We start from the raw sequence: 27,639 nt of genomic DNA on the forward strand, positions 1-27,639 counted from the left end.
GACCAAATTAAATGGTGCTATTACCAAATTTCAGCTTGTGAATAATGCCATGTTATCGGGATTGAAGAGGGATCCTCAGAAATGGGACCAAACCTTGAAATTCTCTCAGAGAACTGCATGCTATATAGAAATATACTGAATAGAAGAAGAAGGAAAATGGCCACGTGACAAAAAATGTCCCATCTCTTGCCAGTTTCAGCAAGATAAAACAAAGATGTGAGCCAAGCAACAAGGTGAATCTAGTTAGTATTTCTGCTCTGGGGTCGGGAACATCAACTCCAGAATGGCTGGAGTTTCTCGTGGTTTGTTTCCATGCCATTTGCATGTCCTAACGAGTAATCAAAACCAGAATTTCCCAGTCCTTGTTACTCCCTGGGGTCCCCAGCACGGACTTTTTGACTGAGGTGATGGGACCTGCTGAATGCATCCAGCTGGGCACATAGACAGCTGGTCTAAAACTGATATTTTGTTGGGGTTTTGAAAAGGTTCCTTGAAATCCAGACTTAGGAAGTGTGTCATTTTGTGTCACTCAGTGGCTTTGTGAGCAGGCGGGTCCTTTCTCAGTGGATGCAGTGGTTGCCGTAAGGTTAGAGCTTTGTTTCCATGTTGACATTCCTGGGTCCGTCTGGGTGGGGCTCAGCTGGATTCTGACATGTAGCAGAGCTCTGTGGCTGCTCTTGGAACTTGGTTGAGCAAATGATGTATATGCTTCTCATTAGAAAAATGCCAGCAATAACCGCAAAATAACTCCCATAAACTAAAAACTAGAGAAAAACAAGTAGAATTAATTAGACACACACAAAATATGACTGTGTCTATTATTGATAATACATAGTGGTGCTGTTGATTTGCTTGCATTATGAGATAACTAAGACCCAGGATCTTAATAGGAGTCATTTAGATTTGCACAATACTTTCTTCTATCTTAGAGGAATCAAGTATGAAAGTGTAAGAAATGCAGTAACTAGGGGTACCTGGGTAGCTCAGTCTGTTAAATGTCCGACTTCAGCTCAGGTCATGATCTCACGGTTTGTGGGTTCGAGCCCCGCATCGGGCTCTGTGCTGACAGCTCAGAGCCTGGAGCCTGCTTCGGATTCTGTGTCTCCCTCTCTCTCTCTCTCTGCCCCTCCCCCGCTCATGCTCTGTCTCTCTCTTTCAAAAATAAATAAACTTTTAAAAAATTAAAAAAAAAAAAAAAAAAAAACGCAGTAACTAAGAATGCGGGTTCTGGAGCCAAGGTTGCTTGGGTTCAAACGCCAGCTGACATGACCAATAGTGAAAAAAAACCCCACTAAATCCCACTGATATGTGTGTATGTTTGCAGGACAGTGCGACGCCATATGTAATGTCCCCAAGAATGAATTTTAGATAATGAGGTTACTTCTTACATGCCTTATCCCTGCCTTTTCCAGATCCATACGTAAAATGTGAGATTGGGCTGATTTCAAGTACCTCAGTGGAACAGGGAAAAGGAAATTGCTGACTTAAGCATTTCGCTAAGCAATTCAAGAAACGAAGGCTTGGCAGTGGTGAGGTTGACAAAAACCCTTTGCGATTACCTGGTTATTCTACACTCCCCGCAACACCCGAGTAGGAAACAGCAATCCTGCAGCTTACCTGAATGCTGATAGGCAGGTTGAGTCCTTTCTGATCTACTACGATCACTGTCATAATGGTCTGGATCACCAGGGCCACGAAGGTGTTCATTCCAAACACCAGGGCATAGCGCTCCACACTCAGATTAACTGCAATCTGAAATCTATCATTAAACGTTGAATTACATTTTTTTGGAAACAAAGTACACGTGGGATTCTTACCTTTAAAAGACAGAAACTGAAGATAAACGTGGTGACTTGTTACCCGCACTTTTTGTCTAAATCTCCTCCAGTTTCGACAAAGGGGCAGAGCAAAGAAAGGGAATTAAAAAATACATTTGAAGGCCGAATTAAAATACAGTTGAAGGGAATAGGACAAAATTCCTCCTCTCCAATTTAATGCTTCCAGAAATGAAACCTAAATGTTCTCAGGTCTCACTCATAACCTGAGAATATTCAACGCTATCTGATTTTTGATACCTTTTCGCAGCAAATTTTTGTGAAAATGTAAGCACCGCCCAATCTACGGAATCGTTTGGAGCGTTATTCTTTTTATTGTCAATTGTATTCACAGTTTCAAATTTTTGTAGGTGAATTATTTATTCATTGGAAGATCAGATCATGTCTGGCTACGCAGCTGAGTGAATCTGTCATTTATTTTGGATAATTTGATAGATTCTGCATCTTACAACTCATGAATGAGTGGCAGATGTATGTTCTCGAGCGCTCTCCCTTGGAACAAAGGTGAAAGGCTTTGGGTTCTGAATATCCTTAAAATGAAAAGAAGTAATGTAATCCTCCCTTAACAATGCCCTCACGTTAAAAAAAGAAACTTGATTCATTAAACTGACATATTTCCATGAAAAAAGTAAACCTGCCAACAAACTTTCTTTCTTTCGTTCCATGATCTTTTCCCATGGTGCTTATATTTCCGTGTTTCATCAATTGCTTATCAAATATTTTTCACACATTAAAAACCAAAACTTAATACAGCTTTTGGCTCTACCTCTTTCCTGTGACTTGAAATTCAAATGTTTCTTATCTCTTTGGTTAATACCAAAGCTTATTTCCTATAGTCTGCTTTCTCTGCACTTCTATATACGTAACAACACATTTTTCACTGTTAAAAAAAAAAAAAAAGATTTCTGGGGTATACAGTTTCTTATAATTGTTGCATCTACTTCTTTCAAAATACAACTTTTTATAACTTTCTGAGTATATTTTGCTTCACACAAAAGCATATGCCTACAATTACATAAACCAATGAAATCGGTCATGAAATCTACGTGTGATCATTCAAAATCAGGTTGCACCATACCCCGTGAGGGCAAATGGCTTGCAATAAAAATCACGACCTGACAGTGTATCATTGCTTTTGGTTTATGAACCCACAGAGCCTTGTTTTTTTTCTCTGATGACTGACCTTAACAACATTCAGAGGGCAAACAGTTAAATGAAAACACGGCTTAATTGTGTCCAATTTAATATGTAATCAACATTTAATACTGCAATCGATTAAAATCCTTCTGAAATTCTGAAAGAAACTCTCGAAATGCAACCGAAGGGAGAATATGGCGTGGGTTTAGGTGTGGAGAGATATGGCTGGTAATACTTACGCTGCTATGGTTATAAGAAGCATATAGCTGGATTTGAAGATTAAATAGCCAGCATAGCATACCCAGATGTTGGTTGTGTAATGCATGAGAAACAGAGAGCCTGCACTAATGATGGAGAAGATCGCTAGAGCCAGCTCTCCCAGGAGATCCCAGTTGACTTTCACAAAGCCCACGGCAAAGGCGGCCACGGCCCCTGGAAAAGAAACATTAAGGGAGATCCAACACAATGACTTTACACACAGGATATGTCAACATGCTCCCTTCAAAAATCCGGGTCATAGGTAAATCTACAAGATGAATATATGGCTTTCACAAAAATAGTGTGATCCACCTAAATGTGGATTTATCTTTTTCTCAACCGTGCTTTCTTCTGGCTTCTCCCTTTACCTCCTATTCTTCCAATCAGTTTCAATTCGTATCTGCTACATGCCATGAACTGCACCCTGCAGAGGGGCCAGAAAGTTTCTTTACCACAGCAGACTGGGGTACACAGCACACAAACCAGTCAGTGACTACAGGGATCACTGTAGGGCAGGGATAGAGAAGAATGAGACAGCTGCTTAGATAGTACACCTAGCCCGTCCACACTTGCCTTTCTTTATTGCCTTTTTACCGTAAATTTTTTCAATGGGTAACAGATGTGTTGCACTGAGTAGAACCTTTTGGTCTTTATTAGTAATCTTAGTCCTTTAGTCTCCATCTCAGTGTCTTTGAGATCTGGCCTCATTTGGGTGAACTTGATATTGACTTATGGGGTTTAAGAGATTGAGTAACTAGGGCACCTGGGTGGCTCAGTTGGTTGAGTGTCTGACTTTTGATTTTGGCTCAGCTCATGGTCTCACGGTTCGTGGGATTGAGTCTTGTGTTGGGGTTCTGCGATTCGGGCACTGTGCTGAGCATGGAGTCCATTTGGGATTCTCTCTCTCTCTCTCTCTCTCTCTCTCTCTCTCTGCCCTGACCCCCACTCATACTTGAGCATGCTCTCTCTCTCAAAACAAATAAATAAAAAATAAACTTTAAAAAAAGAGATTGAGTAATTGACAGTAATCAGGGTTAGTCTTTATAGTTCTCTTTAACAAAATGAAAGGTATTTATTTTCAAATGACTAATGTTTGATTAATTCCCTTTCCACATGTGATCCAGGAAAGAACCAGTGCTACAAAGAAATAAAATTATTTTTTCGCCCTGAATTTGGAACATTGGGGAAATAATATCAATAAACCAATTCGAGTGCAGTCCTGATTTGCAGGAATTAAGATGAGGCCTCCCAAAGGAGAGACAATAAGAGAACAGACACTCCATGAGTTTTCTGACATTTTTTGTAAATGTCAGGGTGTGGAAATCTCTTACTTCCTAGAAAATATCTTTAAAGTCTCAGTTGAATTTAAGTTCTCATTTACCAGGATATAAATATTTATTGTACACTTCAAAGGCAGATTTCCTTCTGACATTAGAATCCTGACTCTCACATATATCCCACTTCTCATTTAGATCTCTTAAGAAAGTTACTTTTGGAGCTATCTGGTGTAGAACCTAAAACTGCTAAAGGTGAGCATGAGCTAAATCAAATCCTTTATTAACAAAACTCTTTCCCTGGTAATCCGGAAGTCGTAAGAGTTTCATCCATTTTCTAAAATAATAAAATCTACTCACTTATATACACGGTGGGCATTTTCTTTTGGATATTAAAAACAATCCTGGAAGAACAAGGGGAGTTATTAGCACCTTTCCTGAGGATGAAATGGAATCTTAGGAATTTGGCTAGATTTTAATCATTTGGTGCCTAATCCTGAGCTCTCGAGTTATCCATTGTAACTCTACCATATTAAATAAAAGTGTCATGGTCCTCTTTTTCTTTTTATCTCCTGTACCTTCCATTCCAAAAAAAAAAAAAAAAAAAAAAAAAAAAAAAAAAAAAGAAAAGAAAAGAAAAAAAGAGAGAGAGAAGATTAATATGCTTTCTGAACAGAACCACCGTGGAGTTGAGTTTAGCAACTGGAGACATAAACTCAATGGGGGTAGCCCATCAAAGGAAGATAAATCAATGTTTACTTACCTCCAAAGGTTGCAACAGCTTCTACTGCCCCATTATAGATGAAAGAATTTTGGGATGGTGCCTTGTAATCCCACAGGATTTGAACATAGTTCAGAATTTGGTTAAAACCTGCTGTGGACAAGGCCCACCACAGAGACCAGTAAAAAAGATGATGTGAGGAGTAGCATCCCTTCAAATCTTGGAACCACTGCACAAAAACACTCAAGGCGACATTTCTTGGCACCGGACTGCTCACCCGCCGACCCTCCAGGGTCCGTGAAATGGTGGGTATTTCTGAAGTGGGTTTCTCTTCGCCGCCTGGTGTGGGAACCTTGTAAGTTTCATCTAACACTGCGGGGTTGTTTGGTGGCTTTTGTACTTCTTTGCTGGGCTGTACATGAAAAAACATGCTCTTCTCAGGCATTGGTAGGAACAGGGAGGAAAGAAGGGCCACACAGACAGAGGCCAAGGATATGACGTTGAGGTAAAAGTACGATAGCCTGCCCAGGGATACCAGGAGCTGGGCCAGCACCGAGGCCACGGTGTAGGCCACCAGGGTGACGCTCCTGCAGTAGCCGCTCACTTTCTGGTAGTGCTCCGGGCTGACCACGCTGTAAATGTAGGCATAGTAGGCCACCTCGGTGGCGGTGACCATCCCATAGAAGAACTCTACAACCTGCATGGCCCTCACTCCCTGGCCAAACAAAAGCAGCAGCCAGGTGATGACGAAGCTGATCCCCTGCAGGATAATGACTGGCTTGTAGCGGACGTAGTCGGTGACGATGAACACTGGAAGCAGCAGTGCCAGGTAAGAGTATGTCCAGATGGGAAGGATCTCGTTTGTGATCTGTGAGGTTGAAAGATGGATCACGTGACCACGAAGCGCCAGGAGGTGAAAGAGACAGAAACCTTTTTAGGTAGTACATTGCTATAGTGTAGGTGGCTCGCCCACTATCAAATTCTGCGTCCAGTTGGATAGCATAGTGTTCGTATTAGCGAAGAGCACGACAGAAAACGGATTTTCAAGGAAAAGACAGCTCCTCCCCCTTCTCTAAAACCAAACCAGTTTATCAGTTTATGCGAATCCCACCAGAATGTATTTGCTTCATGAGCAATCCGAACTCTTTTAAAATTTAAATAGTACGTACATTTGAGTTAAATTAGTTAACAATCGTTCAACAGACACTTCTGGGGTTTTCAGGCTCTTAAAAATATACCGTCGCCTTCCTGTTCAAAGGTTTTAACGTTAGACAAAGCAGCCCCAATGTTAGAAGAATCGGACAACCTTTACGTTTATTTGATCCATCACCACGTCATAAAAATCCAGTCTGATGAGCTCACGTGAAGACAGCAAAGACTCAATAACCTTGCAGAATTACAAAGTGGGAACAAGTAATGCACAGAAAATTCGGTGCCAAATTTGCTGGGCTCCTTAACCTTCTTCTCTCCCAATGCTACTGGTTGATCTCTGCTTGCTCAATTCTGGCCTCAGTTTGATGTGGGCATCACACGGCTATCGTCAGAAATGCAGGGGACCTCAGTGATCATTCAAAGAAAGGAAAGACCGACCAAAGGAGTTGATCTTTGGGGCAGGATGGGTGTGGCTGAGACTCATTCGCACCAGCCTTTGTCCTGTGCCTCTCTGCTGTCTACAGCAACCTCCATGGGTCCCAAGGTCAATGATGAGAAACAGTTCAGTGATTTGAAAGGCTAGTGGGACTGAGCGGCACCTCTCAGCATGGGTGCATTAACTGGTCTGTAGTGGTCACAGAAGCAGCCCCCAGCGAGTTCATTGGCTGGTTTTGGACCTGTCTTTGTCCTTTGTTTTGTCTTAGTCCTGACAGGCTTCCATCTGGACAAAACTGGAAACAGAGTCGCCCCTAACTGATATTACATCACCCCACAACAAGTTTGCTTTCCTGTCCTTCGCACCTCGCCACCAAATAATTAGCATCAATTAGCCTTCTGGGCAGAGTTGCACACCCTGCAGTGTTTCTCATGGCTATGGCTGGAGCTTACAAAACCAGCCCACGGTAGCGCTCCCATTGGGTGAGTGCATTTTCTCGTTGCCCTTGTTATAAAAAGGGAGGTGAATCTTTTACGTAAGAGAATTCCGTCTTCAGGGGAAGCTAAAACTGGGAGATAAAGCTGTTAATGTCTCACCTGCTGGTTAATAGTTTTTCAAGACTAAGTGTCCTACAGAAATGATGCAATTCTTTACCAGATCCTGCTCCTACCTCGGCAGCCTGAAAGTTTCTTAGGACTGGATCCTGTGCCTGGCACAGACTTGGCTTTAGGATTTGTTTAACAGAATCCATTGAGACCTGAAAGTTACCATGCGTTGAGACTAATGGTAGGACTCCACAAGAGTTAAGATAGTTATTACACATATAGCTATTACACATATTACACACATTGCAAGTGTGAGGAGGAAAGAGTAGTTTGAACAGTTGTATTAAATGACAAATACCATGAAAATAGGATCACTGAGGTCAGTGTGTTAACGTCTCAAGTTGAAAGAAACCCTAACCCAAAGTCCCGTCCGAATGCTGTAAAATTAAACCACGTTAAGATATGTATATGTATCAATTTACCTCTGAGCTGGTCAGGTTTTTATCTGGTCCAGATAAATATGGGACTAAGAAGGGTTCTGAAGGTCTCATCATGGAGAAAAATCCAAATAAGCACAGGATCACGGTGGGATAAATCCAGGAATGGCTCGGTGAAGCTTTGAAACAACCCATTGCTGATCAAATGGAAACAAAGCCAAAATTAGTTGATGGTTAATTATTTTTGGTATCTTGGATATAAAGAAAACCCGACTGCTAAACATTTTGTGAAAGGACAAAATTTCACCTATCTGCAGTTGAAATGGATAGGTGAGTGATGAGTAAGTGTTCTCAGATATTCCTTAGGTGCGCCAGTGAAACCCTTCTTTGTCAACGGGCTTGGTCCTCACTATTGCTGGGACAGGGTCACACTTCCCTAGTGTTCTCCATCACAAACATGATAACGAGTAGTTACTAATAAATGGTAAACAATGGGTTAATCAATGTTCGAGAGTAAGTAAAACATTGATTGGTGAATTACTGGTGTACATGTGGTAGGTGAAGTACCTTCCGGAGGTCAAATGTAACTTAATACCCATTTAATCGATCAAGTTGCTACGAATCTGCCCACTATATTTTGCACCGTGACCGTGAAATCTTTAACACGTCGAATGGCACGTCTTTATTCACACATTTATCTCTTTATTACACTATCCCTTGATTAGTATTGTGCTTGACACATAACGGACACCCAAGATACTTTTGTTAGGGGTCTCTAATCTGAGAATTTATAATTCTTCAGTTAAAAAAAAATGAAACCAGGTACAGATCCAACTGGCCATTTTTCCATGTTTCCCCCCTTTTCCAGATTGATGCTAATTCTATGTTGGGAATGAAAGGCATCGCTTTGTAGACTGTTATTCTGCTTTTCATGACGACTGGGTCCATTTCTTGTCTCAGTCTGCAGCTTTACACCCCTCAGTGGGGCAGGTAGCTCATTAATGGTTTATACTTTCTTCCTAACCCACAAATGAGATTGCTTGAAGTTCAAATTTCAGACAAAAAGTCCAATGGATTATCTGCAGTAGGAAAATTCCTTCTTATTCCTTCCTATTTTGGATCAAGCTTTACTTACAAAATATATACATTTTTGGTGGCCTTGGATGAGGTTAAGTTCTCTGAGATAATTTATAGGGAGGAAACTAACTTGTTGTGAGTATGAGGCTTTTCTGCACGTTATCTAATTAAGTCCTAATAATAGCTGTAAAATATACACTATTTCCCCAAATTCCCAGGTGAGCTTATGGGAGATCCAAGGTGTCCTACAACCGGCTTCAAGCCACACGGTCAAGATTTGAATACAGATCTCCCTGACTTCTCTCTGGGTCCCTTCTCCTGCTCTACTCTGTCTCATTCTGGTGGCCCTATTTCACTGGGCTTACTATTTCACTAGTAAGCTACTGACAACCTCCCCTTGCAGTGAGGGGAGAAAGTGTTTTCACGAACACATTTGTCTTAAAGATTATGACTTACTACATAGAGCTTCCCAGGTCAATTGTAGTTTGAAAGTGGACCCAAGAGAAGGAAAGTAATGCTCACTCCAGAGGAGCAAGTCATTGAGTGAAATTCCAGAGATCCAGGAAGAGGAAGAGGGATGTGGGGAGGGGCTATTGGGTCACACCATGGGTCTGCCACCCACCCCATCTTTTCATAAGGTGACCTCAGACCGCTGCATGGTTCCTATCTGGAGTTAAATGAGGGGAACACTGTCTGTTTATGTCAACAAAACCCCCAATGAAGCAGCGCAGAGACAATGGAAATCAGAATTTGGATGGGATCATAATTGCAAGTGAGGCTGACAATGTGAAAATTTTGCCAAGAGCATACTGGGTTTGACTGCCCTCGGCCCTCAATGCTTGGGATTGATCTCTTCCTGAGTGGTTGCTAGAAGCTCCAGAGACCTGCTGGGGCCTTCTTTTTTTTGTAAGTAACGTTCTCGTGGAAAAGTCTAAAAGTCTATCAGAGGTCGGCAATTCTTGAGGCTTGCCCATCTTTCAAAGGGTGGTCTTAATGGGGTAATATCTGTGGACTCCACGTCTAGAATATTCTCTCCATCTATGTTGACCATGGATTGTCCACTGACTTCAAGTCGTCCCCTTCATCTTCTCCATGCATCTCAGAGAACTAGCACTGCTCTCAGGGCTCCCTGGGCTGTTAAGAGCCCTCTGGATTATCTGCCCCTTCCTCTCTTAACTGTTCTATTATGCTACCCAGCTGGACTTGGTGAGGAAGGTCACACAGAAAAAGACACTGTATGTCCCGCTAGAGTGTAAGCAGGAGGGCGGGGTGTTTTGTTTGGTTGGTTCAGTGCTCTAAGCCTAGTGCCTAGAAGAGTGTCCAACACATGGTATGACTTGCAGAAGGAAGGGGATGAAGGTCAAACCTCGCCACTGAGATCTAGTAAAGATTTGTCCACATTTCCAGAATGTACTGCTAGCTGCATCAGGTAAAGGTGAGGGAGGTCCTTAATTCTACAAGCACCTTGCAGTTTAGTTGTGCATCTGTAAAATGGCGTCATGATGCTAACTACGTGTGTGGGCTTTCCATGAGCATCAGGTGCCTTGATATCTGCAAGGGATTTGGTGCCATGTTAGGCATAGGGTTGCTGCTCAAACACAAGGAATTTCTTTTCCCTTTGCTCTTTTTCAGCTTCGAGGATCCACAGTGATTCTGGCTTAATGAGGAGAAAAGGAGGGAAGGTGTCTGACCTTAGCTGAAGATAATGGGAAATATCTGGGGAGCTCATCCCTGCATCCTAGGAAGCTGGGCTTCCTTTCCTCACCCTTTTCAAGCCTCTGCCCCACAGAACAGCAAACACATGCTCCAAAGCTAGGTTTCTGGCCAGAGGAAATAGAAGGCATCTAACCAAACAATAGCAGGTATCCATTAACCAAGAAGGACTGGGCAGAGGAGTTCCAGTTTCCTGGTTTAATGGCAACAGGAGCTCCCAGACCCTTACCAAGGCCATGTCTTGCCTAGTGTCTATTCTTCAGGGCCACAGCCATCGTGACTGCCCACTGGGAGACTTCTCAGAGGCGAATGGCTGTTCTTTCACCTTCCCCTACCCCAAGTTCTCTTTGTCTAGCACTAGCTTCTTTCCATAATCCTTTCCTACCCTGGTCTGTTAACAAGGACTGTGTGAACTTGACTGGCATATCAGATGGCCCGGGAGCTTCGTGGGTCAGTAGGTATGGAGGCCCAGGAGTCTGTGTTTATACACACAGAGATTCTGACACAGGAGGCCCAAGGACCACTCGCCCGTTACTCAACCCTCCAGGGACACCGGCTCCACGCCACAGCCTTGGATCTTAACAGGGTGGAGGGCGAAGTGGATGGAAACCGTCCAGGGAGCTTTTGCAAAACTACATGTAGACACATAAGACCCTGAAATTCTTTTCTGGCTCTCTAGGGCCTGAAGAGTCCAGGACAGGTGGAAAAATCCTGAGGCGACCGTGGTGTTTTGAATATGCCCCTCACACTCTGTCTGCCTCGACCCACCAACCCTTTCATGTGCACACATCACGTGACCCGTTCTGTCCCATTCAGCCCAAATCTGTTTCTAGCAGGGACCCTGGAGTGCCTGTATCTAGCACTGAATCAACAGCAAGGGTCTGGCTCCTTCAGTTATCACAGCACACAGGTGGGTATCTGAAATTCTCCAGCCCAGCATGACCTTTCACCCACCTTCTGAAGGCACTGATTTATTTTTTCTTCCTTATGTAAAAGCCCGCAACTCACACGGGTAAGAGGACAACAATCTATCAGCTATTGTTCGCTTGCCTCCTGCTTCACACCAAGCATCGTATCCGTTATTGTATGAGACACAAGCATTGTATTAGACATTTAATGATTGTCTCTAATCCTTAGAACGATCCTAATTATATACATTATATGTATTTATCTATAGTTATTAGATTTTCATATAACACAATAATCATATGCAGATATTTATTATATAAATAATCATATTAGCTACGATTATGTGAAATAAATATACATATAATTATATAATATGTAATACAGATTTATTATATATTTTTTTAACTTTTTAAAAGTGTTTATTTTTTGAGAGAGAGAGAGAGAGTGCAAGCAAGGAGGAGCAGAGGGAGAGGGAGACACAGAATCGGAAGCAGGTTCCAGGCTCCGAGCTGTCAGCACAGAGCCTGATGCGGGGCTGGAACCCATGAACTGCGAGATCCTGAACCTGAGTCAAAGTCGGACACTTAACCGACTGAACCCTCCCCAGGTGCCCCTAATTTATTATATTTCATATTATGGGTTATACAGTTGACCCTTGAACAACACGTTTGAACTGCATGGGTCCACTTACAGGTGGATTTTTTTTTTTTTTTTGATTAGTACAGTACCGTAAATCTATTTTCTCTTCCTTATGATTTTGTTCTCTAGCTTACTTGATTGTAAGAATAGAGTATATAATACATATAACATACAAAATAGGTGTTAACCGACTGTTTTGTTATCAGTGAGGCTTCCAGTCAACAGTAGGCTAGTAGTAGTTAAGTTTAGGACGTTTATTACGTCAAAAGCTTACTACGTGCATTTTCAACCGCACAGGGCATTGGCATCCCTCATCCCGATGTTGTTTGAGGATCAATTGCAATTCCATATTTTTTACATGTCTCTAAAATGTCGCCAACTTCTCAGACATGGGAATGGAGCCTCCTCATGGCTCATGGCCACTCCGCTAAGAAAGGTTAAGATTGAGTTCAGGATCGGGTCTGTTGGTGCCACGTCTGCATCTTCCCTCTACTCGGAGGGGTAGGCAGCTCCTACTTCTGTGGCACCATTTTCACCTCCTGGACGTTTTCCTCTCATTTCCTCGCCAGCTGTCCCCAGAGTCACTGTCAATGTGGCCCCCGGGTTTCCAACCCAACAATCCAGGTACTGCCCAAATCATTCTCTCCTCCTGGAGAAACCTCTGGCTAATGGTCTCATAAAGTCTGGCGGTATTGATCACTACCTTTTATTTTTATCTTATTGAAGAGATGCTACTCTTTTCTGTCACCAAGACGATGATAGTGATAATCAGATTACACAGTCTATACTTTTTTATATTTGGAAAATTATCTGATTTTTTCCTCGAAGACTTTGTAGGAGATAGAGGAGACGGTATTGTCCTCATTGTATAGACGAGAAAATTGAGGGCCAGAGGCAGTCATGTTTGTGCAGGTTTTCACCTTTAATGAACATTAGAGCCTGGACTTTTTTTCCTGTACTTGCCTGTACTTGTTTTTTCCAATTCCAAGTTCAGTAATCTTACCCCTTGCGTGGAGAGGCCTGGTCGTACCCTCAAGATTCCAATTCCTTGTTTGTTTTGGGAGAGTGTTTTTCAGATTGTGGGTGTCAAGAACATTCAGTGAGTTGTAAACAGAATTATTTTTTTTTATGTTGCAGAAAAATATATTAAAAATCCAAGTGCACCATGAAGTGAGCCTATTTTTTTCTGGGCTTCGTTTGGGTTATCAACATATAAACATAGAAAAATGATCACACCTTATATTATATCTTTCTGTGGGACACAGTCATAGGGCTAGAAGTTGCACAGGAGGGGACGCCTGGGTGGCTCAGTCGGTTAAGCGTCTGACTTCGGCTCAGGTCACGATCTTACGGTTCATGAGTTCGAGCCCCGCATCAAGCTCTCTGCTGTCAGCGCAGGGCCCACTTCAGATACTCTGTCTCCCCCTCTCCCTGCCCCTGTCCTGCTCACACACGCTCATTCTCTCTCAAAAATAAATAAACATAAAAAAAACTTAAAAAAAAGAAGTTATAGAAGAAAATATAGGACGAAATGTTTACACATGTCCCTCAGAAGCATACCTGTTAACATCATAGAACACCTGTTCTGTCTCCAAAGCACTCAGCCTCCACAGCAAAGCACCATCATGGAAAAGACTGTCCTTTTGCTACTTTTCCACTGATAATTAATTTTGACCCTGTAATATTATCTTGCCCCTAGAGAACACTCTAAACTTTCCTTCACTTCACTGACTCCAACTCAAGGTCATGAATTGTATTGATTTTCAGACTTGATGCCTCTGAAAGCAAGATGTTGACCTTTCCCCTTTCTGTGCTTAAGATAATCCTTCTAAAAGTTGCTCCTGCAGTCATAATTCTCACATATTACTCATATGCTCCATTACTATTTTTTTTTTTAAAGGCACAATAACGTTATTTTGGCAGGTGGTTGAAAGAAAATACAATACAAGGACATTCTCCAAAACAAAAGTCAGCTTATCGGACGATCGTGGCTTGAAATCTAGAGTGAAAATGCCAGAAATAACAAGAGAGGCTCAATGCATCAGCTGCTCCTTCTGGAGGCAACTTGGAGCCGTAGTTGAGTCAACCACCGAACTTACCTTGGTTGGCGGGGCCGCGTGGGAAAGCGCTTCAGAGGGGGAGCTCTCCCTAGCAGCAGCCGCTGGAAGAGGCGAGCGCTGAGCATGCAATTCGGCTTCACCCCCAGCTACCGCTCCCCCCCACCCCCCACTGCAGGGTGCCAGTGTTCTCCCTGCCCAGTGGACTAGAGAGCACTTACTTCCAACCAACTGCACCACCTCCGCAGTTGCATCACATCACGTGGGCCCCAGTAGTAAATGGTCACATGCACTGTTGGGGTTATCAGCCAGCACCTGTGACCTTGCCTGAGCTCTGGAGGCCACACTTCTGCATTGGGAAGAGACCCACCTAACTTATTTTGGAAGTGACACGCTCCTTTCTCTTTTTGGCGGCAAGAAAACAGTGATTATTTTTCATTAACGTCCACCAGGGACCCTTCAGCCAGGTCTGCAGTCTCTTCTCTCAGGTGCTACGTGGGGTCCGGTTCTGGAAGATCTCATGGTTTTCCGGCCACCTCCCTTTCTTCAGGGTATTGTGGGATGCTGTAGCCTTCAGAATGAGAATCCCTTTGTTAGTGTATCTAAACCAACTTTGTTTTAAGGTGCTCGGAGACTTTTCTCCATCTCCTAAAAACTTCAAGGTTTACTTGTGTTTCAGCTATGATCAGGTTGGGCTGGGGCGACTTCTCACTAGTTTTGTTTTCATCTGCCTCGGAACGATGTCTTTTTATGCATCTTCTTACGTGTTTCCAGTCTCTTGATATCAGAGTTCATGTTTTTGTCTTCTCTTTCATTCCAATCGTTACCACACTGTTGACCTTTCCCCACTCCTACTGTTCTTTAACCACAGCCTTAAATCTTTCCAACTGGCTTTTCCATACGAATGTGCATAGCTTTACCAATAATCTCAAGTGTTCTTTGATTTATAATATTGTCCCTGAAATTCCCAACTTTCTTATATTGGCTGCAAAAGAGTGATACTCGTCACTATCATTCTATGGTAGGGCGAAAAGGAAACTTGATTTTACGGTTGCCAGGATCCCGTTTGGATCGGGTCGCAAGGTAGACGTAGCACTCACATTTTCTGCTTGCTGAAGTCTACAGCCATCCACTTTGCTGTATTTCCTTCAGTTAGTTAACGTATCAACTACTGTGTGAACGAAACCATTTCCATATTTGTGCACACAAAAGTTGTCACGTATTGTTTATCTATGCCATGGGGGACCCCAGTGGGTCCAGGCCAATGTGGACTTTATCCAAACTGCAAGCCCTGCCAGTGTCCTGTTTCCTAAACGATAGGCTATGCGTGCGCACCTGTAAGTCTAGCTGTAAAAACTTTGTGGCCGCAAATATTTCTGAGTGTATATTTCCATTTGCGTAGAACAGGCAACTATTCAAAAGCAAGAACCACAGACACCGGCCCATGCTGGTGGGCTTCCTGGCTCCTTGGGGAGTGGACTGGGTAGACTTCTTAGCTAGGGGGACTCCAGGTGATCAGATTCCACCACCCACTTCGTGAAGATGGAATTCTCCTCCCACAGCCAAAGCTTTCAGAGCTGTGAGCTCCCTGATGCAGGGGACAAGATGACCTAGTCCGAGTAAAGATCTTTTCCAAACCCCGTTTTCCAAAGGTTTCTTATCACAGACAGCCTGGAGTGTCAGGGACTTGGTCAGTGGAAAGGCATCATTTTATCAAATCCTCCTTCGTGCTTGTTTTGAAGATATTGCCAGAATTAACCGAGGTGCCAACAACTGAGGAGAAAACTATCCAGAATCCCCAGTCTCCACCGAATTCCTGCCCAGTACTCCCTATTAAACATTCTAGTCATCTCAGAGAGGATACCTGACAAGTCAACTGGCATCTGAAAATGGGTTGGCCTCATTTTCACATTATTCTCCGGAATGTTTGCTGCAGTCAAAACACCAATTTCAAACAACAGAGCACCAGACTGGTCGTTTAAAATAACCATGAATCTTACAACCTCTAAATGCCAAAAGACTTGGGCAGCTGGTCCAGAGAGATGACATTTGCAAACAGTTTCACTCCCCAGGGTCCAAAGCCTTTTTAAAAACAGAGTTTGGGAGGTATTTGTTACACTTTCCAAAAACCCATCTTTCAGGTTTTCAACACTGCTGGCCCAAGCCCCTCACCAGTCAGAAGCAAAGCCAAAGTCTGATTACTGAAAACTGAAATGTATCCTTTTCACGGACAACAGAGTAGAACAACATCCTGAAGTTACGCCTTTCGATCTACTTACTACTTACTAAAGAAGAGAATATAACTTTGAGCGAAACGTCCAAATAAGTCAAGGAGCCACAGCCTACTTGAATCCAGGCAAGTTGATGCTGGAAGAGTATGGGGAAATGATTCCAGGGAATTGCTTAATTACTGTTCCTCTGTTGAAAATCAGGATCGGAGGTCGGTTTCGCCCTACTGTATTTTAGGCTTCATCTGATTTAAAACCCACTTCCCTGACCTCTACTTCACCCCATACACAAAAACTAATTTGACATAATCAGCTCTAGAAACCACAGAGTACTGTCTAGAAGAAAACGTCTTTATGACATAGAGGTTGGGAAATGTATCACTGAAATGACATAAAGGACTCAGCTTAAAAGAAATGAATTGATAAACTGGATTTCATCAAAAAACCGTATCTCCTTATCAAGAGATACCATGAGGAAAATGGAAAGGAAAACTACAGAGAAGACTTTACGACCACTAGAATGCTTAAGCACAAAAAGACTAGCAAACCAAACGCTGGCAAAGATTTAGAGCAGCAGAATTCGTACACATCGCTTGTGGGAAAGTAAAATGCCACCAACAACTCTTTGGAAATCTATACAATAATTCCATATAGTCACAATAGTGAAAACACAGGAAGCAACCGAAATGTCTCCTAAACGGTGAATGGGGGTGGAATAAACAATATTGTGTATTTAGGCAACGAATGCTGATTTAATCAGCAACATAAGAAATGAGCTATTGCAAAACCTTGGTGAATATTTAAAAAGTTATGCTCTGCCAAAGAATCCAGGCACAAAACTGTGATTCCATTAAGGTATGTAAAGTCCTAAAGCCAGCAAAAAGTAACTTACAGTGATAGATACTGGATCAGTGGTTGCCTGGGGGTGGGGGGGGGGGGACGGGGAGACAGTGGAGGGACTTATTGCAATAGAGCACAAGAACACAAGGGAACTTTCTGGAGTGATGGAATATCCTATGTCTTGATGAGATACAGATACATGGGTGTAATTATAAACATCCGAACTTAAAATCCATATTTTATGTTGTATGTAAATTATATTTCAAGTAAAAAAAACACATCGTACTTCCCCTCCCCACTCCCCAATCTTTAAAAGCATTTCATTGTGGGGTGCCTGGGTGGCTCAGTTGGTTGAGCATCCGACTTCGGCTCAGGTCATGATCTCACGGTTCGTGGGTTCGAGCCCCACGTCGAGCCCCGCGTGGAGCCTGACCGAGCCCCGCGTGGAGCCCGACTGGTTTCTGGGCTGACAGCTCGGAGCCTGGAGGCTGCTTGGGATTCTGTGTCTCCCTCTCTCTGCTCCTCCCCTACTCGCACTCTGTCTCTCTCTCAAAAATAAATAAAGATTTTAAAAAATGTTTTTTAAAGCATTTCATTGTGTGGGACCCTCCCTAGCCCTGGACTTTGCTTAGTGTTGTAAGCACTAAGGTTTTTCCAAATTCTACCAGGGACAATCGGAAAACAGAACAGCATCTTTCAAATTGGGTCTGTCCTAGAAAATTTGGAATGGAAAACAGTGCCCACAGATCAAAACTAGGACAGACCACAAACTTTGTAAGTCTGGCCACATAGAATACGCTTCAAAATAAAACAGAGGGAATCAGAGTTACCTGTTCCTTTTGTGTCCTGAGTTTGTTTCTTTCCAGAACTAAATCCAGTTTCCTGCCTTCAGATTCAGCTGCAGCTCCTTCCTGACGTCCCCTGCTGGGAGTCCTAGTCGCAACGCCCACCCACCCCTCCGGGAGTCTAGAGTCCTTCAGAACTGAGCTGTCAACAGCAATGGATTTATACAGCAAAGCCCACCCCCTTCTTGAGACACTAGAACCCACCCTCTTCCGCAGACATCCTCTTTTGGAATCTCATCAGAAAAAAAAAAAAAAAAAAAAGGAGAAACCGATCTTTGTGAGACACAGACAGTTAGGGAGTTAAACATATCAAAAACACTCACCTGAAGGTTAGTACTAAAATAGTCTAGGGGCACCTGAGAGGCTCAGTCAGTTAAGCGTCCAACTTTGGCTCAGGTCATGATCTCACAGATGGCGAGTTTGAGCCCCGCGTCTGTGCCGACAGCTCGGAGCCTGGAGCCTGTTTCGGATTCTGTGTCTCCCTCTCTCTCTCTCTCTCTCTCTGCCCTTGCCCCACTCACGCTCTGTCTCTTTCTGTCAAGAATAAATAAACGTTATGAAATAAAAATTTAAAAAGACAAAAAGAGAAAAAAATAGTCTAATTTAGTGTCTCTAAAGTTTTGTATTAAGTGACTCAGACCCTCAGAAAACCAAGAAGCAGTACTATCCACTGTCAGCCACTCATAATCCTTTATGTATCCCCCCCCCCGAAAAAAAAAAAACATAACAAAAACAAACACTAGGGCATCTTTGCTGAAATTAAGCAGTCCACACAGCTTCAAAAGGTGTGAATTAGGTCCGTAGATTCAATATGCAGACCAGAATAGTTCTGCTTTTGGTCAAAACCATGGCAACAGTAGATACAAGTGATCTTTAAGAGACAGGCTTCAGGGGCGCCTGGGTGGCTCAGTCGGTTAAGCGTCCGACTCCGGCTCAGGTCACGATCTCGCTGTCTGCGAGTTTGAGCCCCGCGTCGGGCTCTGGGCTGATGGCTCAGAGCCTGGAGCCTGCTTCCGATTCTGTGTCTCCCTCTTTCTCTGCCCCTCCCCCGTTCATGCTCTGTCTCTCTCTGTCTCAAAAATAAATAAACGTTAAAAAAAATTAAAAAAAAAAAAAAAGAGACAGGCTTCAGATTCCATTTTGTCCTATATGGCGTCATTCTGTTTTGCAAATGCGTGAAACATCTGCTGATGAATTACTCAGGCCTCTCCAGGCTGTTTCTTCTCTGTTTGTCTGCGGTTAGATCAATCTAGTCTCAGGTGTAGCTGGAGGGCTAAAACTGGCAGACGGCTTACATGGCAAGTCAACTGACCATGTCTGGCCACTGAAATGCCGTGTGGGCAACTAGCCCAACACCTGTGGGTAGCTAGCTGTGTGGACCCGGCTAGGGAAAAAATTGTGCTGCAAGGAAAGACTATGCATAGTTTGAGCTATTTTTCAACTATATAAACTGTAGTAACCAATACCAATATGAAAAAAAAATTTTGTTTACTTTTTTTAACTTGCGTTCATTTTTGAGAGACAGAGACAGAGCATGAGCAGGAGAGAGGCAGAGAGAGAGACAGAGAATCTGAAGCAGGCTCCAGGCTCCGAGCTGTCAGCACAGAGCCTGATGCAGGGCTCGAACTCACAAACTGTGAGATCACGACCTGAGCTGATGTCAGCCGCTTAAGCTTAACAGACTGAGCCACCCAGGCGCCCCTAATATGAAATAATTCTTGACTACAGACACGCAAATGAATTCTATCCAATGAAGGGACAGACCTCTGCTCCCACCCCCATGGAAAACCGGTTTTACCTCTCAATATTACCGATCTAGAAATATACCCATTCTTTGCGTTTTTCTTTGATCTGGTGGTAACAGTATTACCAGTTTCCTTATTTATGAATTAATAAAACTTTTAACAAAAATTATCCTTTTCCAAAAATTATCTTTTCGTTCTTATTACCATTCATCATTATCTCCAGCCTATCCAATTTATTCTTCTGAATCTAAATGATTTGCTAATAGTTGTTAATTACTGAATATAGTATTTAATATTTTGACCTCTTACTGCAGACCTTCCCAGCTTTAGGCTTCTCTTTTTCATTCCTCTCTCTCTCCAGGTTTGGTGGCCGGTGTGGTTCAGCGACAAGGGGGTCTGAAGCTCAAGTTCCACCTCCCCCACCCTCCTCTCCTAACCCCACCCCTGTTTGTGGCGTGTACTTATAACCTCCCTCAAGTCAGCTCTTAAAATGTGGATAACCACACCCACCTCCCACTGTTGTCTCAGGAACTGCTCAATCTGGTTCTCCGCACACATTAGTTGCTCAATAAAGCTTCCTTCCCATCTGCCTCCGGCAAGCCACAGAGCAAATTCATCCAGAATGAAAACAGCTTGGCACTCATAGTTCAGGGAAGAGTGACTTCAGAAAAGGTACACAGTAAATAACTTCACCTCAATTCATTTGAATATTCCTCCTTGAACTGGATTCACCATTACCCAACCTTGAGAAACCACTGACGATCTCTGACCAACAATGACGGAGCAAAGTCGGTATTTTTGCCCTTTTCAGCTACTACGAAGACACATTTGGAAGTTGGTTACCTTTGGGTCTATTTAAAAGATGTACCTTACTGAAAACACCCCTTTTTGCTTTAGGAGATACAAACGTGTTCCAGGCTTGGTGAGTACTTCCAGAAAACATTTCCTTCACCCCTTGCACACGTTAAGCACCCACGCCACAACCACAAGCCTTTTGCACATTTACAGCAGCAACACTGACTTGCCAACTAATTGCTGTGCATGTTCTTTCATGAATTAGGCCTCCTTTCCAGAAATATCATTGTAAGGTACGGTTGTGTTTTCCTTTAATTTCAATTATGGTAGTCTCAGTAGAGGGCGGGGGTGGGGGGGCGGAGAGGGCTCTGCCCTTCAAAGTTCCCGGCTGCTGCTTCCCTCACCGGGAGCCCTGTCTCCCTTCTTGGATTGGGATTTAGAATTCTGCGCTGAAGTTTCTTTTCGGTGAAAATCTGTGCACGCGGGTGTAACCATGGGGGATGCTGGCCCTTTCCCCGAGTCGTAGTCTTAGTCTGCTTTGCAGATGGCTGAAAGTGAGATTCTCGCCAGACCCGCTTGGGCGAATCTTCAGTACCGAGTTGGCAGGAGAGCGCAGGGGCCGCGCAGCACGAGGCAGCCCGGGGCGCGGGGAATCCGGGCGAGTCCCAACCCGCCCGCTGCAGCGCGGGGACGCCTCCCGCCCGCCCGCGCGGCCGCAACCGGGGAGAAGGGGAGCGCTGCAGCCTAGGGGTGATGGTGTTTCGCCCAGGAATTCGCCTCCCGCACAGGCAGTCTTACCTATAGGAGGGGGCTGTTGCTTGCCAAATTTCTCACATCCCGGGAGAACGAGCCCCCGGGAAGGGCCCCCTTCCGCCGAGAGGCCGTCCCTTTGGGTCTGGCCAGGAGCTGAAGGTAGGGGCGGGGGAGGGAGCCTGCCACACATGAAGCCCCGAGGCCCCGCCCCACGTTTTGCATATGCTAATTATAAGAGGAAACTCTGAGAAGTAAATCTGAGGTCTGAGGTCTGAGGGCCAGCTCATACCTGCTACCCTCTGTACCCCAAAAGAGCAACTTTTATAACAATAAAAGTATTATCCTGATACATCAGTGTGATAAAGCAGGATGAACTGAGTACAGTGTGGATCTATTTACAGATAGATCCTTGCCTACAAATCCATTTACGTTTCCCCAAATCTTGTGAGAGACGAACAGCTAGGAAGCCCATTCTACAGATGAAGAAAGCGAGGCAGAAGGCAGTGGGAATAGTAAACGGAGACGTCTGGATTTTTGTCTGGGCATCCCGGCTCCAGAGCTAATGATAATCACCGTGCTCTTTTATTTTGCTTTATTTTTCAAGGTTGTGAGATGGCGTGGGGTTCTTGCCCTTTGAGAATTTGAACAAATAGTTCAAATATTAAGTAGTTTTTGTTAAGCGGAGGTTGTTTTAAAAAGCAATATGAAGTTCTCGTTGATTAAAATGGAAAAGAAAATGTTTTTGTTATCTTTTGGTAGAAATGGAAAACCCTCCCCAAAGATTAATACTGTTTGATTTTAAGGACTACGACTGGAAATGAAATTGATTAAGAGTCCTCCAGGCGTTCTGGGTGACTGTCCTGCTGGCTTGGATTTTTCTATTCTCATCCTTCTATGATTTGCGGAAAATCGATTTGTAAGTACCAAGATACACCTTGGGGATGGGAGTACCCTGCTCATTGTGCAACAGAGTGCCCTTGTACATTGACTGCCAGGCCCTACCAGAGAACCCTGGAATTTTCTTAAAGGTCGAGGGTGTCATAATTTCCTCCCTACCTCTTGCCAAGAGAAGACCTTATTTTGGACCTTGAGTTTACCTCTGTGTTTCTCTGATAGCCCTTGGCCATAGTCTAAGTCACAGAGAGACGATGAAGAATTCATTCATTTGAAGGGACATAAACATATTTGCTGATTAGGTGACCTGAGGTCCAGATTTGGTTCTGTATTATCCAGTGGTGGGAGGGGTATGGGTGAGGCCATACGCGATAAGAGACTGGCCATGTTGATAACTGTTGACTTGGGTGGTGGTTCTTAGGAATTTATTGTACTGTTCACCACTTCTGTTTATGTTTGGCATTTTCCATACCAAAAGCGTTAAAAAAATCATTTCTTCACAAAGAAGCTGTTTGTTGAGTATATATTATATGCCGGATGCTGTTCTAGGTGCTTGAGATAGTCAACCAGAGAATGAGAAATCTTTGCTTTGTAGAACGTACATTTCAGTTGTGCATGGGGTGAGGTAGAGAGGACAGCACAAGGTAAACAGGAGAAATTCTTGAATCTTATGGTATTTTAGAAAGTTTCAGGTGTGCTGGAAAAGAAAAGAAAAAAAAGACAGAGTAGATAGAAGGATGTAGAATGATGCAGGAGAGGGCTAGGGTCTGAGCACTAGGGTGTGCATGTTGGACAAGCACATATAGAAGATGTAAAGGAGTTACTGGGAGGAGGATGAAAACCTGGGAGAGGAAAGTTTATTAGGGAGGATCAGGTGCTCAGTTGTGTCAAATGCCACTGGGATCCAAGGGAAAAACCCCATAGACAGTGTCAACTTCTCACTTGGTCATCTTACCCAGCAAATGAATGGAGAGTCTCTTATGTTGGTACTCAACATCATGGCGGCAATGATATTCACAAAAAGTTGACACAGGAGTGGAGAAAAGGGGACCGAAGAAACCTGACATGGGATGCTGTTTGGTAATGAACTCTCTCGCGCGCGCATGCTCTCTCTCTGTCTCTCTCAGATATGAACTTTTGGAAGGCAAAGGCTTGTTTTTCTTTAGATCTCCGGTGCTGGCCTAAATACGTGGCCTAACACGGCACTTACGTATCTGCTGGATGAACGAGTGAGGAAAATGGACATGAAGCGATGGAGTGAAACAATGACCTACCATGTGGGGTGTCCAACACTTACAACCAGAATTCGGTTGCAAACACAGACATCAGGAGGTCATCTGTAGGAAAACACAGAAATTTCCCTCAATGAGACTGACAACCAAAAGTTGGGGCTCTACCCCTCCACCCCCCCCCCCCCCCCCCCGATTTCTATCTTTGTTATAGAATCCATTATAAGACATTATAAGACCGATCATCCATTAGTTGATTAGTCGCTGTACTGGCCTCAGTCATGGGAAGGTACACATCTTTATAGAATGGAAAGACACATTAGAATAAGCAGATTTTTTTTTTTATTAAGAAAGAGTTGCCTTTTTTTTTTTTTATAGAGACATAGAAATGGGAGGAAGTTAGTGAATGTACAATAGAAAAGTTGACCAAAAGTAATTTTTTGAAGAAGAAGAAATCTTGGCTATCATGGTTTCACTTTACCAAGCTTATGATATAAATCGATCTTTGACACGGGTGGCTGATGTCGCCACAATATAGGTGGTTATTCATCTTTCTTTCAAATGGAGACGGGATTACACGGGTGACCGAGAGTATTTACGCGCTTCATGGTACCTTCTGGAAAACCCAGGGTGAAGAAACTGGTGTCGTCATGATACCACACTGGAGGGAAAGAGCCAGCCCTGAAACCTCAGAGCCCGAGGACAGCATGAGTAGCTCCAAGACATCCAAGGACACAGAACAGGAGCAGGGGGGCGGAAGGACGGAGGGAAGTCTTACCCAATGCGAGCAGAGCCCCGGACAGCTCTTGCCCTGGAGGCAGAGCCGCCCGCCCGCCCGCCTAGCTGCAGCACTGCTTCTTGCAACAGCACGTCTGCTGACAACAGCACTTCTGCTGGCAGCAGCCCTTCCCGCAGCCACACGAGCCGCAGCCACACGAGCGGCGGCAGCAGCAGACCACGGGGACGCTGCAGCAGCCCCCGCAGCAGCCGCAGCAGCAGGGACAGCAGCTGGAGCAGCAGCCCACCCGGTAGCACCGGCAGGTGGTGCAGCTGCCGCAGCCGCCGCCGCAGCCACCGCCGCAGCCGCCGCCGCAGCCACCGCAGCCGCCACCGCAGCCGCCGCAGCCACCGCCGCAGCCGCCGCAGCCACCGCAACTTCCGCAGCCACAGCACCCCATGGTGTCGGTAGAGAGGTCTCGGGAGAGGGGAGGAGGGAGACTCAGGAGGTGAGGGAGGTCTGGTGCCGCCTTCTGCAGGGGGAGGGGCTTATATATCCTCTTTGGGACCCCACCGAGGGCACGTGGCCACTTCCTTGTTGTGGTTTCCCCCAGCTTCCCTGGCAGAATGTCACAAGACCCTGAATGTATTTCCTCACCGAGCACCTCTGACTTCATAGGATCGCTTGTTTTCACATTCACCTCTTCCTCAAGTTGTGCTTCTAATAAAACAACGCGTTTCTCAGGTGTTTCATCTTGTTTGAATCCAGCAGCCTTCAAGTGCAAGTAAGACACACACACACACACACACACACACACACACACACACACAGAGTCTCACGTGGCCAGAGCTCATCTGTTTTGTGAGCATCAGGATCCCTTGGTGCCAATGATTATCTTTTCCTTGGTTGCACGGGGCCCCTTCTCTGCTTGCACATGGTCTTTGCTGGGTGCCGGGGAAGGTGGGACCCCATGTGCAGAAGCAAAGCACCCACATTTGTCTCTTTTCACATGTCAGAAGTTCTGAGGCTAAAGACTCCAAAGAGTTTCTCTCGAGTTTCAGATTCACTTTGTCCTTGGCTCATGGGTCCAAATATGGGAAAGTCACTTGAAAGGGATTGCTCTGGGGCTAGAGGGTTTGTGCTGATTTATTTCAGCATGAGCTTCCCACGCCGGCTCATGACTCCCTGTGTTCTGTGCTCATGGGGTAGTGGACAGAGCCACGTTGGCTCCAAGGCCCAGAGAAAGCCATGGTTCCTCTGTGACTCAGTTTCCTTAGTTTAGGTTAAGTTATGTCTACTTTATTTTTTAATTTATTTTTTTAAAGTTTAGTTATTTATTTGAGAGAGACGGAGACAGAGCGAGGGGGGAGGAGCAGAGAGAGAGGGAGGGAGAGAGAGAGAGAATCCCAAGCAGGCTCCGTGCTGCCAGCACAGAGCCCAACGTGGGACTCGAACTCATGAAAACGTGAGATCATGACCTGAGCCGAAACCAGGAGTTGGACGCTTAACAGACTTAGCCACCCAGGCTCCCCACTTAACAATTTTCTTAATAATATTTTCTTCTCTCTGGCTTATTTTCAAGTAAGAACATAGTATATAGTCTACACAACATACAACACTTGTGTTAATCGATGTTGTATGTTAACATGAGGGCTTCTAGTCAACAGCAGGCTATCAGTAGTGAAGTTTTAGTGGAGTCAAAAGTTATATGTAGAGTTTTAAATGTGCGGGGCTCTGGCGCCCCAATCCTGCATTGTTCAAGGGTCAACTGTATATAACTTAATCCTGCCTAGATTCGTGTTGTCACACATAAAATGATCACAGCAAGATCTTGACTATTACTTATTGGGCTTCCTAGTAAATATGGGAAACTTACTTTGCCACTGTAGCTTCTACTTCTAGCTTTTCTAGAAGAAAAACTAACCAGGAGTATACAATACATAATTCCACTCCAGGTACTTTGTCATGTTTAGTGTCGGCACAGTCCTCAGAGGTAAATGCCATTAGCAGTTCTGGTTCAAAGGGGTCAAGGTACATGCTGAGTGTCACATCTGGGGTCTGAGCCAGGATTCCAACTCAGCTCTGCCTCACTCTGGTGGAACAGAGCAAAGGGACGATCGTGTCCCTTTGATTCTAAGATCTGCTCTGTGTGCTCAGAACCTACAGCTGAAATCTCCAGGCTCTGTTTTTCCTTTCAGTTATAGCTTTGAGGTTTGACATCATGAGCAATGGTGACAATTACCTCCGATCATATTTAACATACGCTGTGTAGAACAACGGCTACTTGAGTTTTCTCTGCGGGAATGCCTGCAATGGCTCGCACCTACTCGGTCACGCGTCACTTCCGAAGGAGTTCCCGTGTCTCCTTACTGCTTGGGTGCCCTCTGCAAACGTCACCGTAGGTGGCAAAGCCTGGGGGAATGGCGCATGACCTTTGTTTTCATGACCAAGCTTAATTTCTTGGTTGTTTTTTCATACTTTGTAGTATACCATAATCGGTCACTAACAAAAATGATACTTACCGAACGCTACCTCGACACCACTGTTTTCCTCACCTGTGGCCTCTTGGAAGATTTCTGCTCTTATTGAAGGCTCAATGAAAACATCTTCTGTGTACCATCATTGCCCACAAAACATCACTCACTCTTTCCTTCCCACTTTTTCTACTCGTTTCTGATGTCTTCATGTCGCCTTCTCTGCGTTACTGCCCCGACTGAGCTCCTTGAAGTCTGGGATCATATTTATTTCTATTCGCATCCCGGTACCAGGAACACAGAAGTGAATTGATAAAGGGGCAGGCTGGTGAGAGTTGAGAATGGTGCAATGGACTGAAGGTTTATATCCCACCAAAATGCATGTGCTAAACCCCTAACCCCCATTGTGATGTATGAGCAGGCGGGGCCTTTGAGAGGTGATTAGGTCATGAGGGTGCAGCTGTCATGAGTGAGATTAGTCTCTTATAGAGGGACCCCAGGGACTTCCCTCAGCCTCTTTCCACTTTGTGAAGATACACTGAGAAGTTCGCAGCTAGGAAGAGAGCTCTCACCTAAACCCACGACGCTGGCATCGTCATCTCGTATTTGAGCCTTTGGAAATGTGATTGTTACCGAGTCACCCGGTCTACAGTATTTAGTTAGAGCAACCCAAACGAAGACAGATGTGATCGGACAAAATAACGTGGGCCGAAGAAGAGTCATCCTAGAGGCTTCCAAAAAGAAACTGAAGAGGAAGTGACAGACCTTGAAAAAGATGGGGTCTTCCTGTCCCATCTGTCAGCAACAGGAACTGAGGGGGAAAGAGGGCCGGGGTACGGCCTGGGCCAAAGTAACAAGATGTCAGATCTGTCCCCGGCATTCTCCAGCTCCGTTTTTACAGCGTCTTTCCCGGAGCATTGCCTTTCGA

The 27,639-nt window shown here is 44.4% G+C and overlaps 1 protein-coding gene across 13 annotated transcripts; it reads right to left on the reverse strand.

Moving 5' to 3' along the window:
- Window positions 1-227: 227 nt before the first annotated feature.
- On the reverse strand, window positions 228-27,095 carry SLC19A3 (solute carrier family 19 member 3). Of its 13 annotated transcripts, none has more exons than XM_042950374.1 (7): window positions 26,793-27,095; window positions 23,565-23,627; window positions 7,841-7,992; window positions 5,268-6,093; window positions 3,212-3,404; window positions 1,618-1,759; window positions 228-764 (listed from the first exon to the last, which is right to left on the reverse strand). In XM_042950374.1, the coding sequence occupies exons 3-7, from the start codon at window positions 7,988-7,990 to the stop codon at window positions 588-590; spliced, it is 1,488 nt and encodes a 495-aa protein (XP_042806308.1). In that variant the 5' UTR covers window positions 7,991-7,992; window positions 23,565-23,627; window positions 26,793-27,095; the 3' UTR covers window positions 228-587. The 13 variants fall into 13 exon arrangements, with proteins under 13 accessions (XP_042806308.1, XP_042806304.1, XP_042806307.1 ...); XM_042950370.1 differs by having other exon boundaries at window positions 23,246-23,627; XM_042950373.1 differs by having other exon boundaries at window positions 26,760-27,095.
- Window positions 27,096-27,639: the final 544 nt, after the last annotated feature.

The sequence above is a fragment of the Panthera leo genome, chromosome C1 (genome assembly GCF_018350215.1).
Source record: "Panthera leo isolate Ple1 chromosome C1, P.leo_Ple1_pat1.1, whole genome shotgun sequence".
NCBI lineage: Eukaryota > Metazoa > Chordata > Mammalia > Carnivora > Felidae > Panthera > Panthera leo.